This window comes from Staurois parvus, unplaced genomic scaffold, assembly GCF_062004578.1.
Source record: "Staurois parvus isolate SC_StPar_1 unplaced genomic scaffold, SC_StPar_1.0 ptg000613l, whole genome shotgun sequence".
Classification (NCBI taxonomy): Eukaryota; Metazoa; Chordata; class Amphibia; order Anura; family Ranidae; genus Staurois; species Staurois parvus.
Window position 1 is genome coordinate 2,291,802 of NW_028318409.1, and position 15,719 is coordinate 2,307,520.

General features: G+C 41.4%; 1 protein-coding gene across 2 annotated transcripts in view; it reads right to left on the reverse strand.

Moving 5' to 3' along the window:
* The window catches only part of ME1 (malic enzyme 1), a 370,919-nt gene that overhangs the window by 6,778 nt on the left and 348,422 nt on the right, over positions 1 to 15,719 (reverse strand). For both annotated transcript variants that reach the window (XM_089693104.1, XM_089693103.1), the window contains 3 exons: positions 8,691 to 8,796; positions 8,463 to 8,605; positions 2,814 to 2,987 (listed from right to left, as the gene is read on the reverse strand). In XM_089693104.1, the coding sequence (XP_089549230.1) occupies positions 2,814 to 2,987; positions 8,463 to 8,605; positions 8,691 to 8,796 (423 nt within the window). The remainder of the gene's footprint in view (positions 1 to 2,813; positions 2,988 to 8,462; positions 8,606 to 8,690; positions 8,797 to 15,719) is intronic.

Genomic DNA, 15,719 nt, shown 5'->3' on the forward strand with positions numbered 1-15,719 from the left:
TCTATATTTTTTATGCCGAACTCCAGCAAAGGTTTTTTGTTTTGGACAGACTGGGTCAATTTTTACAGTGAAATGTTTTCAACCTGCAAATATTTCTCTTCACCTGTCCTAGTAATAGTGTTAGAAGAACAAGAAATGGTGAGAAACTGAAAATTGAGGAAAGGGATAGGAAGAAAGATAAAAGTAAGGAAAAAGGTTTGGGCGGAGGTTTTGGTGCTCTTTAAAGCCACTGTTATAGCAGGCTCTACCTGGTAGAGCACAATAAATGATTTTGTGAAAGCAAACCTTCCAGATTTTGTTATTTTTGGATCTCACACACAGTAAGTTAACAAGAAAGTTATGATCAAAAGATTTTTGAAAAGCAGTTGCAGGAGAAATGTAGAACATAGAAATAATAGATACTATCTTCATTCTACAAAATCTCTGCCTTAGCAAAACATATGGTTTAGAGAACCTGGCAGGACAACGGTTACTTGTCATGGCTCCATTCCAGCTCTGGAGGCTGCCATTGCCTGACTGGTGTTCGATCCAGGCCAAGAACATCACAGAAAATGCAGAGGTTTACTCTGTCCATGAACTAGCACTGATTATGGGACTCACACCAGAGCTAGCTAAGACAGGAGACAGTCATTATGACACATTCTTTTTAATTCATTTGTTTGTTATTGGTACATGTAAAGGATGTAAAAACTACTTGGAGCACATTCGGGGTTGGTGTACTAAAGGCAAATAGACTGTTCGCTTTGCATGAGAAATTTCCAAAGTGCTTAGTGAATGATGCGAAGCTCTGCTGTGCAAGAAAAAAATACTTGTTTTTCATCTTCTTTGCACATGATTGGGCATCGTTTTCAAAATTACAATTCATTAAGTTTAAGAAGCTCTGCAAAAAAATTCCATGCAAAGTGAAATTTCCCTTGCAAAGTAAGCTATTTGATGGCATGAGCCTCCTTGCCTTTTGCAGACACTGTTACGATAGTGATCACCTCTAACTTCCAGGTCCCATGCTGGTTGGCTATCCTGCTGCTTAGTGAACACAAGAGGTCTCTTGCTCAGAATGGGCATCATTCAAAGAATACTTTGTATTTTCTCAATGAATGCAAACCATGATCTGATTGGACCAAGTGGAGAGGTGAGGTGGTGATGGCATGATTTCCATCTTGTCCAATCAGAGAACACTTTGTATCCATTCAAAAAGAAGGGAATTTATCAAAAATGGAGCAGCCAGAATCTGAAGCAGCTAGCTCTCATTTTCAAAGCTTAACTGAACAAGCTGAGGATAGAAGCTGGTTGGTTGACATGGACACCTGCTCCAGATTCTGTCTGCTTCCATTTTGATAAATTCCCCTTAAAGAGGGGAACTGTACTTCATTCATTCACATATCTCGGTGAATAAGTGTGCAGCTGTGCAGGTGGAGAAGGAATCCTGCAAGCTGTCACAATAGGGGTCACTTTGGGGGTGGGGGATTAACTCCTCCCCACCGGCCGCACTCATATATGTGGCTTCTTGGCAGGTGGACCTTAATGGCCACATATATGTGTACCCAAGCAAAAACAAAACTGTGCCAAGAGCATGTATCGTGTGCACTCCTGGCACAGTTACCAGTGCTAATGGAAAGTTCCCGATTGTTACTTGCGATAGGGAGCTTTTTGATCAAGTTACTGCTGTGACAACCAATCACAACAGTCACATGATCACAAACCTCTCCCTGCCTTTGGCATCTAAAACCCCCTTATAGGCCATTAGGCGCTGACACCAAGGAGTTAACATGTTACACATTAAATCCAGGTGCAACCATTAATTCCACCCTAAGCACTTGAAAAGGAATGCCTTATGTTGAGTATAACTTCAGGGTAAAATTAATGGGTATTACTACCAAAATTGGTATTTCATTTATAGGTGATGGCTAGTGGGCTGATTTATCTGCCAGTCTCTAATATATCTTGGGTACTCCACTGGTGAGATCTCCCTACCAATGTTGGAGTTTTTGGCCATCGATAATGTTCTCTTTTCAACTGATTTTTAATTAGGCCCCTGTCACATGGACATTCTGAAAGTCCACCTTTCTGTTTTTCAGGCTGACCCAATCGGAACCTCCACTCTCCTCATACACCCACTGACATTCAATCTGATCCGACCCACAAAAAAAAAGATGGATGGGGATCCCCTTACGTCTGTTGAATCAGGTTGGATGGAAACGGACAGGTGGTCCGTTTCCATCTGACCACCCATCGAGGACAGTGAGCTGCTATGTGTCTGCTCTGCAGCAGCGGAGGGAACACAGACCTCTCGTCCATTTGGTCAGCGGAGAGATCCCCCACTGAGCAAGATGATATGCTAAACAGGTCCGCCCCGTGTGAAAGGACCCCTATTCAGCATCAACTGAAAACTGAAATAATAGTCTTCATTGAACGACCCTTATTGCACATTGAAGCTTTTTTTGTATTGTCTCTTTTCAGATGGACTGAACTCCTGCTATACTGTGTTCACACAATATGTAAAATAGAACGAAAATAAAAAGAGCCATTTAAATCTGTGATAGTTTTTTGTAGATATTCCATAATAATGTGTTCATTGATGTGAACTAATATGGTAGTAAATCTCTTTCAAAATTTATATAGTCAGCTGCAGACAGACCTAATGCCCGAAGCTTAGGTTGCTTATATCCACAACTGTAATGGAATTACATGCTGCTAAAATGGAAAATAACACATGAAGTCTCTGCAGGAGAAGTATGTATCCGATGTGTTGTGGATGTAAAATGTTATTAGAAGTGTGCAGTGATCTCTCCTCTCACTCCTCTGGTGCTTCTTACCTCAGCAGTGGTCAGGAAAACATCATCACTTATGTGCCTCAAGCCACATGCAACAACGCCAAGGGCCACACCTGGGAACACATAGGAATTGTTGCCCTGCCCTGGATACAGTGTTCGCCCATCCGGTAGTGTGACGGGATCAAAAGGACTTCCACTTGCAAAAATGCCGCGGCCCTGTGATTAATGTAAATATCATTAGACAATAGAGTGTGTCCATTACTGGTTCTTCTGACTGAAAAGAACTGTCATAGACGTAAAAAGATTCATATTCAATAACTGGTAAAAAATGATTGGTGTACACAAAACTACTTTATTGTTGACTGCTGCGGAAAAATAGAGAAAACATGCATTTGTTTTGATTTTGTTATTTTCAGCATATCTGGAGAGTCTTACAGTTGGAATATGAACAGTGAATATGAATTTTATTTTAACCATAAATAAGTTTGTACAACCAAAACAGCTGAATATGGAACATCATTCTGTGTAATTTATAGCAACCCATTTGCTAGACTTAGATTAGCAATTTGCAATTTCTGGTGTTTTTTCCGACGGGCAGGCATGCCAGAGAGTATTAATCACTTACCAGTAGATCATACCCTCTTCCTGACCAGGGCTATTTGGTACAGTTCTACTTTAACTGGCAATTGTGTGGTCAGGCAGCACTGTATGCAAATTAAATATATATCTTTTTTTTTTTTCACACACAGGGATTTCTTTTGGTGGTTTTTGATCACCACGGTTTATTTTATTTATTTTTTATTATAAATTAAAAAAGACCTAAAGTTTTGAAAATATATATATATTACTTTCTGCTATAAAACATATCTAATAAAAATTTTAAAAATCTAATTTCTTTATAAATTTAGGCCAAAACGTATTCTGCTACATGTCTTTGATAAAAAAAAAAAAAATCCCAATAAGTGTATATTGATTGGTTTGTGCGAGTTATAGCTTCTACAAACTATGGTGTATATATATTGGAATTTATGAAGCTATAGACACTATACTGGTAATGGCGGTGATCAGCGACTTGCAGTGTGGTGGGCAATCTGACGCTAATTGGCACAGAGTGGGAACTGACTGCCACCGACATCATCAGTGCTAACACTAGACACTGTCACTGTACTAATGACACTGGCTTGGAAGGAGTTAACATCTAACGACAATCAAAGGGTTAACTGTGTGCCTAACAATGTGTAATGTGCGTTGCTTCTACTAAGCAATGTATTTGTTTTTTTTCCCTGCAAAGCAGGGAGAAAAAAACAGGCACATCGATGTTCTCTGTTCAGAGCCCTGTGTTTTTAGTAAACGCAGGGCTCTGAACTGTCATTAACTAAGTCGATCAGCAGGTCCCAGCCATCAATCATTGGCCAGGACCTGCTGATCGGCTTGTGCTGTAGCGAATTACAGCTCTGAAGGGGAAGTGGGCGTACACCTGCCCCATACCCAGAAATGCCAGATCATGTACATGTATGTGAGCTGACACAGCGAGGCAGCTCTGTCACAGTAAATCTGAAGTAGGCGGTCAGCAACTGGTTAAAGAGCTAGTGTGTACTCTGTTCAGGCAAAATGAGCCTACGGGGTTGATTTACTAAAACTGGAACACTCGGAATCTGGTGCAGCTGTGCATGGCAGCCAATCAGCTTCTAGCTTCAACTTGTTCAGTCAGACCTTGACAATAAAACCTGGAAGTTGATTGGTTTCTATGCAGAGCTTCACCAGATTTTGCACTTTCCAGTTTTAGTAATTCTGCCCCTATGTGTACATCCCACATTTATCCCACATACTGCTAGGGCTGATTAAATCTTAGTGTGGCACTGTCCTGTGCACTATTCCATGTGTCTCTTTGCAGGAGAGTCCCTATATAACAGTAGGCTTTGCATTCCTTGCTGGACTCTGCTTTCACTACAAAATTACCAGTTGGCGGTGCAGGGTTGCTGACTGGAGGAAGCCAGATCAAGGAAGACCAACTGTATAATAAAGATTTAAATTGGATGCCTCAACTCTGCTTTATTTACTGTAAAGAGGAAAATCATTTTAATTGTTTGTTCCGTGGACAGCAAATGGTGGAATATGCATCAGAATTTTAAGTGCTTACTTGCAGCATTTTTCATTTCCATAAACTATTTTTTTATTCAATTACAATGTGCCTTTGGACATGCTAGAAAGATTGACTTCTCCGGGAATAGTCAATTTTCTTGCACCCCCACCCCGATATGTTATAGCACTCTCCTCTTCAGGGTGTTTCAATTAACTGTCTGTGCTGACCTATCTCCTCCACCCCTCACCTGCCCCTCAATAGGAAGCTGCTGGGGGAGGAGCAATGGGGAATACTATAGAGTGTCACCTGAGACAGCTGTGAATCTATTGGGGTTGCTGTCATTACATACCAGATGCTTGCACCTATTAGCAATCTCAGGGCTTTTTAGATGTCTACACAAGGCAGGCTTTTGCAGGTAAATAACATGCATAAATGTGTGAAATGCACATATCATTTTATAGAAGATTGTTGTTGAAATGAATGGTCTGGTGACAAGACCTCTTTAAAGGTGTAATAAACCCAAAACCAAAAATGTAAAATATTGCAGCTAAGCAATTATTAGAGGTGGTGGCTGCATTAGTTTTCATTTTTAGGCATTTTTGCCTGGTGATCTGGCCAGTAACACACCTCCTGTATTAGAATGTCTCCACTCTGATAAAAGAGCACAGGGGGCACAGCAGACAGCAACATTGTCAATCTTGGGGGAGGGTAGTGTTAGATGGACTAGCAGAATTAGATGCACTAAAAAACTGAAGCCAAACTCCAGCTAACACTTTTTAAGCAGTTACAGCAAACTGTTTTTTTTTTCTTTTGAGAGAAATGTTGTACATAAATAAACAAAAGCTGATCATTGTAAGCACCTCTGTCAGTAGTAAATGGTTTGTCTCAACCCTTTAGCTGCTACATCTGCGGGGCAGCTTGTTCTGTTGAAAAACAACAGACTTACTGGCAGGATCACTAGGTGAAAATAAGGAAAAAAAAAAACTAAAAAAGAAAACTAACACAGCCATCACTTCTACGAATTGGTAAAATGCAATATAATAAATGTTTGCTTTAGGGTTTAATACCACTTTTGCTCAGATCCCTCTAACTGTAAGGTTGATTTTATTATTTTATTTAGAATTACCTTTGTCACTATAGGATTAAATAAGGGAAGAAGGAGTCCATATTGCTGAACTAATTCTAATCAGCTGTCAGGCCAGACAGCATGATCGCATAGGTTTTCCAATGTGCTGTCACTCCTAGTAGCAAGGTAGCATGCTGTTAATGAGAAGAAGATGTGGAACTAGAGGGATCACATGTACAGTTGTGCTCAAAAGTTTACATACCCTGGCAGAAATTGTGAAATTTTGACACTGATATTGAAAATATGACTGACCATGCCAAAAAATGCTCTTTTATTGAAGGATGATGATCATATGAAGCCATTTATTATCAAAAAGTTGTTTGGCTCCTTTTTAAATCATAATCATAACAGAAATCACCCAAATGGCCATGATCAAAAGTTTACATACCCTGGAATGTTTGGCCTTGGTACAGACACACAAGGTGACACACACAGGTTAAAATGCCAATTAGAGGTTAATGTTCCACATCTGTGGCTTTTTAAATTGCAATCAGTGTCAGTGTATAAATAGTCAATTAGTTTGTTAGCTCTTACATGGAAGCATTGACTAGGCTAGATACTGAGTAACAAGGTAATGGAACTTTATAAAGATGGAAAAGGACATAAAAAGATGTCCAAAGCCTTGAATATGCCAATCAATACTGTTAAATCACCTATTAAGAAGTGGAAAGTTCGGGGGTCTCTTGATACCAAGCTAAGGTCAGGTAGACCAAGAAAGATTGCAGCCATTACTGACAGAAGAATTGTCTGGGATTCAAAAAAAAAAACCCACAGGCAACCTCAAAAGAAAAACTGGCTGCTTTGGAAAAAGATGGTGACACCCGTAACAGATCGCATGGACGCCGCGCGATTGCAGTACGGTGCGGGAAAAACACGGGGTTCGCTGCGTTTCCCTCGCCACATTAGTGGCTCAATCAGAGGAAAACCAGGGACAGCAGCTGAAGGACCAAAATAAATGGTGGGAATGCTTTTTATATTAACAGGAAGATGCACCGTACCCCAATGGTAGACAGCCCTGTACAATGCTCTTATTGTTCACTGCTTCCAGAATTTCTTTAGAGGACTGTACAGCAGAGTGCAACATCATGCAAGGTAAATTAAACAAAAGTGTTAAAATGTTACTAAACCCACAACAGTAAAATCCACCTGTATATGCAGTTCACTATGGAACCTAAGGGGTTAATCCTCTGCATTGTGTAAAAAGGCCGTTTGATCCTGACTTCTCTGCCCCTCCTCTTGTTCAAATGTCCACTTGATAAGACAGACTGAACCCGTAGCCACATGAACATGCTGTCAGGGCTCCCAGGTGTGACCAGAGGTGTGTGACTGAAGCAGGGAAACGCAGACCTCAGATATGTTATAAACAATATAATTTATTAACACTAACAGTACAAACATAAACGCAGTGCAATACTAAAACATAATACGGTGCAAACAAACCAAACCACCCACAGATAACAGTATATACAAGCAAGCGTCGTCAGGCAGGCCGGGTCAATATCAATTGGGCAGGTAGGTACAGGGGGAGCAAGCGGAGAATGGTCGGGGTCACAGGCCAGGTTCAGCAGGTAGCAAGCAGCATAGTACAGAGGGTCAGGCAGAGGGATGGTCCGGGTCACAAGCCAGGGATCAGAACAGGTAGCAAGCAGCGTAGTACAGAGGGTCAGACAGAGGGATGGTCAGGGTCACAAGCCAGGATCAGAGCAGGAGAAGTCAGCAAAGGAACAGAAACAGGATGCAGGACAGATACAGGGCCCAGGACAAACACAACACCAAGGCAGAGTCTGCAAGTCTGGCCATCCCTTAAATACACCAGTATCATCAGTTCCAGGTGTTAGCTGGCTGAAAGGTTGAGTCTCTGATTGCTGGGAGCACCCGCTGGCCAGCCCTGGTACTGCAGATCAAAAGGCAGGTGAGTCCCACCATTGCTGGCCAGTCCATTCCTAACACATGCTTAGTTTAGTGTGTATTGCTAGAGAGGTTTTTTTTCATGGGAGAATGCATGTGATCAGTAAAGGGCCAATCAGCACTGTCCAGACAGAGGTCAGGGGTTCTGCATCCTCCTAGAGCAGAAAGAAAACTCCTCCTCCAAGCTTTAACCAGTGCTCTGCTGAAGTCACAAGACTGCTCTAACTTCTGATGAGAAAAGGTATTTAGTAGTTTACATTTACTAAAATAATTGCATTTCCATGTTCTGTGTACTGTGAGAGACCAGATATAGTGAATGCAGGGTCCGGGGTTTAGTAACACTTTAAGTTAATGTTTGACTTCAGCATGGCAGGTGTTTCCTAAGGAGAAATATTTGATTTGACTACTCTTGTAAAACACACATGCATGCTTTTTGTGTTTGTTTTTAGAGTGCCTATAAAACTCAGTTCATTTTGTGACCTATAAAAAGAAATACTAGTTTAAAAGCTCTAAATTCCATTTTCCGTTTAGTGGAAAGCTGCAGGACCTATTAACGGTGACCAGGTGTTCTTACCTCAGTCAGGGCATAGCACTGTTCTGCAGTGCATTCTGCTTTACTTGTTGGATTGCTGAGGGCGAATATAATCGGCTGCTCATTCACTACAGCCATGTCTTTCAAAATCTGCTCAGTAAAAGCTCCACCTATTGCTGCAACACCTATAAAATGAACAAAGCTGTAATACACATGACCACAGAATACTAGACCAAAAAAAGGTGTCCATGACTAGAGTTAACATTTCACCTATTAAAGCCGTGGGTTTGATATCTTTAACAACGTCTTCCAGACTCTTCATTTCCTTGTGTGGATGGGCAAAGCGCTCCTTTTCATGGGTAAGAGAAGACCTGCCCTGTAAGAAAGACATGCAGGAAATAAATCTGACTGTAATGGTGGAAATGCACAGAAAACAATTCAGAAAGTTGTGGTTGTGTTCTTGAAACTGTACTCTAGGTACATTTCCATTCACTGCAGGTCAAACAAGGAAAGATCTTGTCATAGTCAGTGCCAGATTTTACCTTCTATATTAAATTATAAGAATTCTGTTAATAAAATGTATCCTGGGAAGCAATATTTTGCTTGTAATCAGATGTAAACCCATTTAACATTCCTATATATGCTTAACTTCTGATAATATGTGTAGCACAGACCAAAAACTGGGCCGGCTGTATTATCCCAGGTTCCATTCCTTGAGGCATATGACCAGGCATATAGTAGCCCACAGTCAGGAAACAGGCAGTGCATGGCTTTGTGTGGTTTAATTGCTGGTTTAATTTGGATAGGGTGTGGGTGAGCCTTGGGCTACTCCAAACTAACAGAAATATGATGGAAGACACCTCAAATTATTCTGTATCTTCAGGGTGCAACTACCCTCTTGTATCTTGTCTCTGGTGAACTACAACTCAGGGGACCCCTTTGCGTAGGTATAACCTGAGTCAGCAACAGGAGTGAGCTCTCCCAAAGGTGACAAAGCTGACAAGTACAATCTCTAGGATCCTTATGGCTTGTACTCCACTGTACCCGGTGTCACGGTCGCCCGATCACCGCCACCAACATGCAACAATCGCACGAGGCATCGACGTTGACCGGAAGTGCGATCGCGGCCATCTTGGAAATGGGAACATGCGGTTTATGTTTCCCTGAACCTGTCCATGTGCATACTGCTTGTGAGGAGGAGCTGTTACCACGAAATTTATGTGAGTTTTAATAAAGAAGAATACCTTTTATATTGTGACTGGTTTTCTGGAGGAAAGTGGAGGAGAAAATCATAATCGTTGGAGGAAATCAATGAGAGGAGATTGTAACCCAGAGTGGTTAATCTGCCCTGCTGTCTCTGCTATAGGGTAATTACCCATCCATATTAGAGTTGGAGAGTGGTGGTTTGGTTATCACTTTTATATATATATATATATATAGGGTGTGGTGTGATACACTGGCAGTATTATCTGTGGAGTGGTTTTTCACACATTGCATGGCATATCCTATGTGAATGTGTTTTCACTCTTATTGTCATTTCACTTATTTGTATGTGTTTTGACACTTGGTTAGAGTATACACATTTATTTTATTTTGCATGCTGCACAGCGAGTGGCACGTGTGTTTTACATTATTTAAGGTATGACACTATGTCGAGTTTTTTTTCTTTTTTTGAGGTGCATGAATATCAGGATTTGCGGGTATTAAGAAGGTTTTGGTGATGAAAGAAGAAGAAAAAGTTTTAGTGTTTGTATTACACTTGTGAGGATTATTTTTTTGGGACTTTTGATTTTATTTTTATTTTATTTTTATTTTTTTGGACACGGTGGGATCTTTGGACTTAATTTTTTTTATATATAATTCTTATAATTTTTTACATAAGTTTTGGTTTTATTTTTTGATTTGATGTATTTGCTCATAGAAAAGTCACATATATATTGTTTAGCTGGCCTTCAAGGGTGAAGGTAGATCACTTTTCTGGGATATTATAGGTTTAAATGTTGTGATATATAAGTATAATCGCACGACCGCAACCAACAATAATACATCACGCCCGCGGCGTCAGACCCCAGATCTTCTCACCAAACTCGTGACCGAAGGACCGGCCGATCTAAAACCGCGGTGTGACGCACGTAGCAAGGCCAGACCCAGCTGCACCCTGCACAGCGATTGTCCAGCTAATTGGCTATAATCGGTGCCTGCAGCCTGAATGCGCTTGTTACTGGGTCGGGTTAAATACGCAACTAACCCTCTACTGCCACCACCACTTTTGTCGGAGACTGGGAAACTCCTGGTATCAAATATACACTATAATGATTGAAATATTGATCTATATAGCACGGTCCGCAGGCCTGTTATACAGAGATTATAACAAACAGTAGCGTCTCTTCAAAGGCAGGAATTTGTGAATTGCAAGTAAGCGCTTAGAAACAGTTTAACACTTTCAGAAAGAAAGATTTATTACTAAAAGAGTCAAACAGGTGCAATAAATAATTTACAAAGCGATGTCATTAAGATATATATTTATATATAGATAGAGACCCACAACACAGCAAAGAGATAATAGGAAGGAAGTTAAAGGGTTAAGTTACTTGCCAATACGCCTTGGTTTGTAAGCAGATCCAAGTTGCAGAGCGGAAAGGGTCTTTGATCTCCTGCTGTTACGATGTTAAGATCAGGAGATGTCTTTAGCTTCAACTTTTGGCTTACCAGCCTGTCTTTTTTAAAATCCCCCTGCAAGGGGGGGTGGCTCTGAGATTGGCCAATGCCCTGTTTTGGGCGGGATGACGGCGGACTCTGAATTAAAACCAACAGCTTCATAATCCATGATATGAAACATAGGTGACAGCTGACCTGAGGAATGTTCAATTAACTTCTGTCACCTGGCTGGTAGGTTTTATGAGGTTCCGACTTCTTTCAAGTCCGGGAAAAGCTGCCTGATCTTGATTAGGAGGGGTGAGTTTTCCCAGGCTTTGAAACTGAGCAACTGCTGCTCATGGGGGGGCTTTGTAGCGCTGGGCCCCCTGCTGTTCTAGCCTGCCAGCAACTTTTAACACACATCTGTCCCTGTGCCTCTCAGTAAGGGAGGGGGTAGGGAAGGAAAGATTGAGGAATACTTCTAATAAAAAGGGGGAACTCCGCGTCCAACTCTGATGAGCAAGTTTGCTACGCCCGGGTACTTTGGTGCTCTCTTGTAGTACCTGCACTGAATGCTTCCACATTGGATCCTCTGTAGACTTCTTGCACTGCTTTCGGGGACTCTGGATGTGGGTCCCTGAGCTCTAGCTAGAGTTAGGATGCAGATGGATTTCTTCTAATTTGCAGCTAGCAGCCCAGAAGGCCTTAGCCCTCATGCTAGGTCTTCTCCCATAGGAATAAGGTCCTGCTATTCTAGGCTCCAGACAATTTATGCACACCACAACCCCACATCAACCAGGGATTGGCTGAGGCTGCATAAATATTCAGTCCAGGGTCTGCCTCTCTCACACACTGTATTCCAGAATTTACTGGAATAGAGAGGAGGTAGCTGAGCCTGCACCAGCAGAACCCAGACCCAGAACAGCCAAAAAGCAATTGAACACTGCTCCTGTGCTACAGGGGAGCCATAAACTAAATGTGCCTAAACTATAGCAACCTAGCTAGGAGGGTTATACAGTCATGGCCGAAATTGTTGGCACCCTTGATATTTCTCCAGGAAATCATGTATTTCTCACGAAACGTATTGCATTAACACATGTTTTGCTATACACATGTTTATTCCCTTTGTGTGTATTGGGACAAAACAAAAAAAGGGAGGAAAGAAAGCAAATTCGACATAATGTCACACAAACCTCCAAAAATGGGCTGGACAAAAGTATTGGCACCCTTTCACAACTGCGGATAAATAAGAATGTTACAAGCATGTGATGCTCCTGTAAACTCACCTGGGGCAAGTAACAGGTGTGGGCAATATAGAAATCACACCTGAAAGCAGATAAAAAGGAGAGACGTTCACTTAACCTTTGCATTGTGTGTCTGTCTGTGCCACACTAAGCATGGACAACAGAAAGAGGAGACGAGAACTGTCTGAGGACCTGAGAACCAAAATTGTGGCAAAATATCAACAATCTCAAGGTTACAAGTCCATCTCCAGAGAACTAGATTTGCCTTTGTCCACAGTGCGCAACATTATCAAGAAGTTTGCAACCCATGGCACTGTAGCTAATCTCCCTGGTCGTGGACGGATGAGGAAAATTGATGAAAGATTGCAACGCAGAATAGTCCGGATGGTGGATAAGCAGCCCCAAACATGTTCCAAAGACATTCAAGCTGTCCTGCAGGCTCAGGGAGCATCAGTGTCAGCGCGAACTATCCGTCGACATTTAAATGAAATGAAACGCTATGGCAGGAGACCCAGGAGGACCCCACTGCTGACACAGAGACATAAAAAAGCAAGACTACAGTTTGCCAAAATGTACTTGAGTAAGCCAAAAGCCTTCTGGGAAAACGTCTTGTGGACAGATGAGACCAAGATAGAGCTTTTCGGTAAAGCACATCATTCTACTGTTTACCGAAAACGGAATGAGGCCTACAAAGAACAAAACACAGTACCTACGGTAAAATATGGTGGAGGTTCAATGATGTTTTGGGGTTGTTTTGCTGCCTCTGGCACTGGGTGCCTTGACTGTGTGCAAGGCATCATGAAATCTGAGGATTACCAAAGGATTTTGGGTCGCACTGTAGGGCCCAGTGTCAGAAAGCTGGGTTTGCGTCCAAGATCCTGGGTCTTCCAGCAGGACAATGACCCCAAACATACGTCAAAAAGCACTCAGAAATGGATGGCAAAGAAGCGCTGGAGAGTTCTGAAGTGGCCAGCAATGAGCCCAGATCTAAATCCCATTGAACACCTGTGGAGAGATCTTAAAATTGCTGTTGGGAAAAGGTGTCCTTCCAATAAGAGAGACCTGGAGCTGCTTGCAAAGGAAGAGTGGTCCAAAATTCCGGGTGAGAGGTGTCAGAAGCTTATTGATGGTTATAGGAAGCGACTGATTTCAGTTATGTTTTCCAAAGGGTGTGCAACCAAATATTAAGTTAAGGGTGCCAATACTTTTGTCCAGCCCATTTTTGGGGTTTTGTGTGACATTATGTCATATTTGCTTTTCTGCCTCTGTTTTATATTTGTTCCAATACATACAAAGGGAATAAACATGTGTATAGCAAAACATGTGTTAATGCAATACCTTTTTTGTGTGAAATACTTGATTTTCAGGAAAAATATCAAGGGTGCCAACAATTTCGGCCATGACTGTATATATATATATATATATATATATATATACACAATAAACAGACCATAATGTGTACATTTGGTGATTTGCCATGTACTTTATGGGCTCATTCACACGGGTGAGGAGAACCATACAAAGACAGAACTCTGTATCTTTCTGTGCCTATGAGTGTTTGCATACAACTTCAGCCAGCAGCATGCACAAATCAATGACAGGCTGACAGATACCCCAGATGTACACACAACTGAGAGGTCAGATGCTGCCAAAACTGTACATACAAATTTTATATATAGTGAAATCCAGTGCTTAAACTAAATACACAGTTCATAGTTCCCTTCTACAGTCACATAAAATCTTCCATGGTGGGAATTTATTAGGTTCTTCATACGCCCTCACCAGATAATACAATTGATCAAGTCCTTCAGTATATACGTGAATATGTGAATCACTCCCTCTTTTCCTTAGATAACTTCTCTGTGTCTCTCACCATGTAAATATATATAAAAATCGCATATAGCGCATTACCTCCTGAAATATTAATTCAAATGTGTATTGCACTCACATAAAATAAACAAACACTGTGCCAAAGGTATCCACGCGGAAGTAGAAGTAGCGGTCTGTGGGATTCTATATGATGTGTGAAGGGGAGTCCGGTAAGGTGCATAATTTAAAAGGTGGTGTGAGATGAACCTGGTGGATGGGACACACGTTTGGGGTTTTGATGGAAAGAGTGACAGTATATAAACTTGAGCACTTTTTTCACTGTGTATATCAATATTACACTATGTGAGTGGTTTAGTTATCTAAGGAGAAGAGGAGGGAGCGATCCACATATTCAAGTATATATTGAAGGACTTGATCAATTGTATTATCTGGTGAGAGCATACGAAGAACTGAATAAATTCCCAGCATGGAAGATTTTATGTGACTGTAGAAGGGAACTATAAACTGTACATTTAGTTTAAGCGCTGAATTTCACTATATATAAACTTTGCCTGCCCAGAGTGGGAGGATTGATCTAGCAGATTGGGAACTTTTATAATCTTATTGATATGTTGTATTCAACTTTTTTGTTGCTGGTATTGTCTGCATGAGACTCTTAGGTTCTGATTAAATATATTTTATGTACATACAAATTGTCTACATCCAGGAACACTCATCTGTCTCAGATGTGTTTGCAGACACAGTATCTGTCAGCCTGTCATTGATCTATACAAGCTGCTGGCTATGGCAGTACGCAAACACTTGTCACTCCTGGGTGTAGAAACATGCAGAATTCTGTTAGTGTAAGACCATCTGTGCCCTGTGAATGATCCCTAATTCATGAGTATGGGGGCCCAATGAACCAGAAGTTCCCAGGCATCCCCAAGGTCTAAATCCAAAAGCAAAAAAACTGAATATGTCTGGGATTCATCTCACCTCCTAGCACCATACATTTGCGGAGCAGCCCCAACCCCCCCCCCCCCCCCCCCTGCCAGAAAGCCATCCTCATCACCTAAGGATTGTAAGCTACCGTGGCATTGGAAAATCCACCCGCCTGGATCATATCTTTCCAAACTTCCCCAGACACCCCCTTGCTTTGCTTCATACGGCATCTCATACAGCAGAAGATCCAAATTAACCAATTTCTTCCATGCCTTCAGGTCAAGAATATCAGTACGTATCCAAAGTAATGCTATCAGATTCTCAGTAAACGTTTGGTAACATTAGTCATAGTATCATCTTCAAGTACTCCTAAAAGACACACCATAGGACTATACACATTAGGCAAATCAAATGTATCCGATATGAATGCTGTGACTTCAGACCACAGGAGCCTAACTTTAGGGCATTCCCATACCATGTGTAAAAAGGATCCCGTACCAGCCTGGCACTTATGACAAGTGTCTGTGTTACATCTCCCCATACGATATAAATGCTGAGGTGTATAATACATTTGATGTAAATAATGCAATTGTATAGTTTTGTCCCTAGAGGAAATAACCGGACCCACATACATGGCAAGAACATATCTCCATAACTCCTCTGTCAA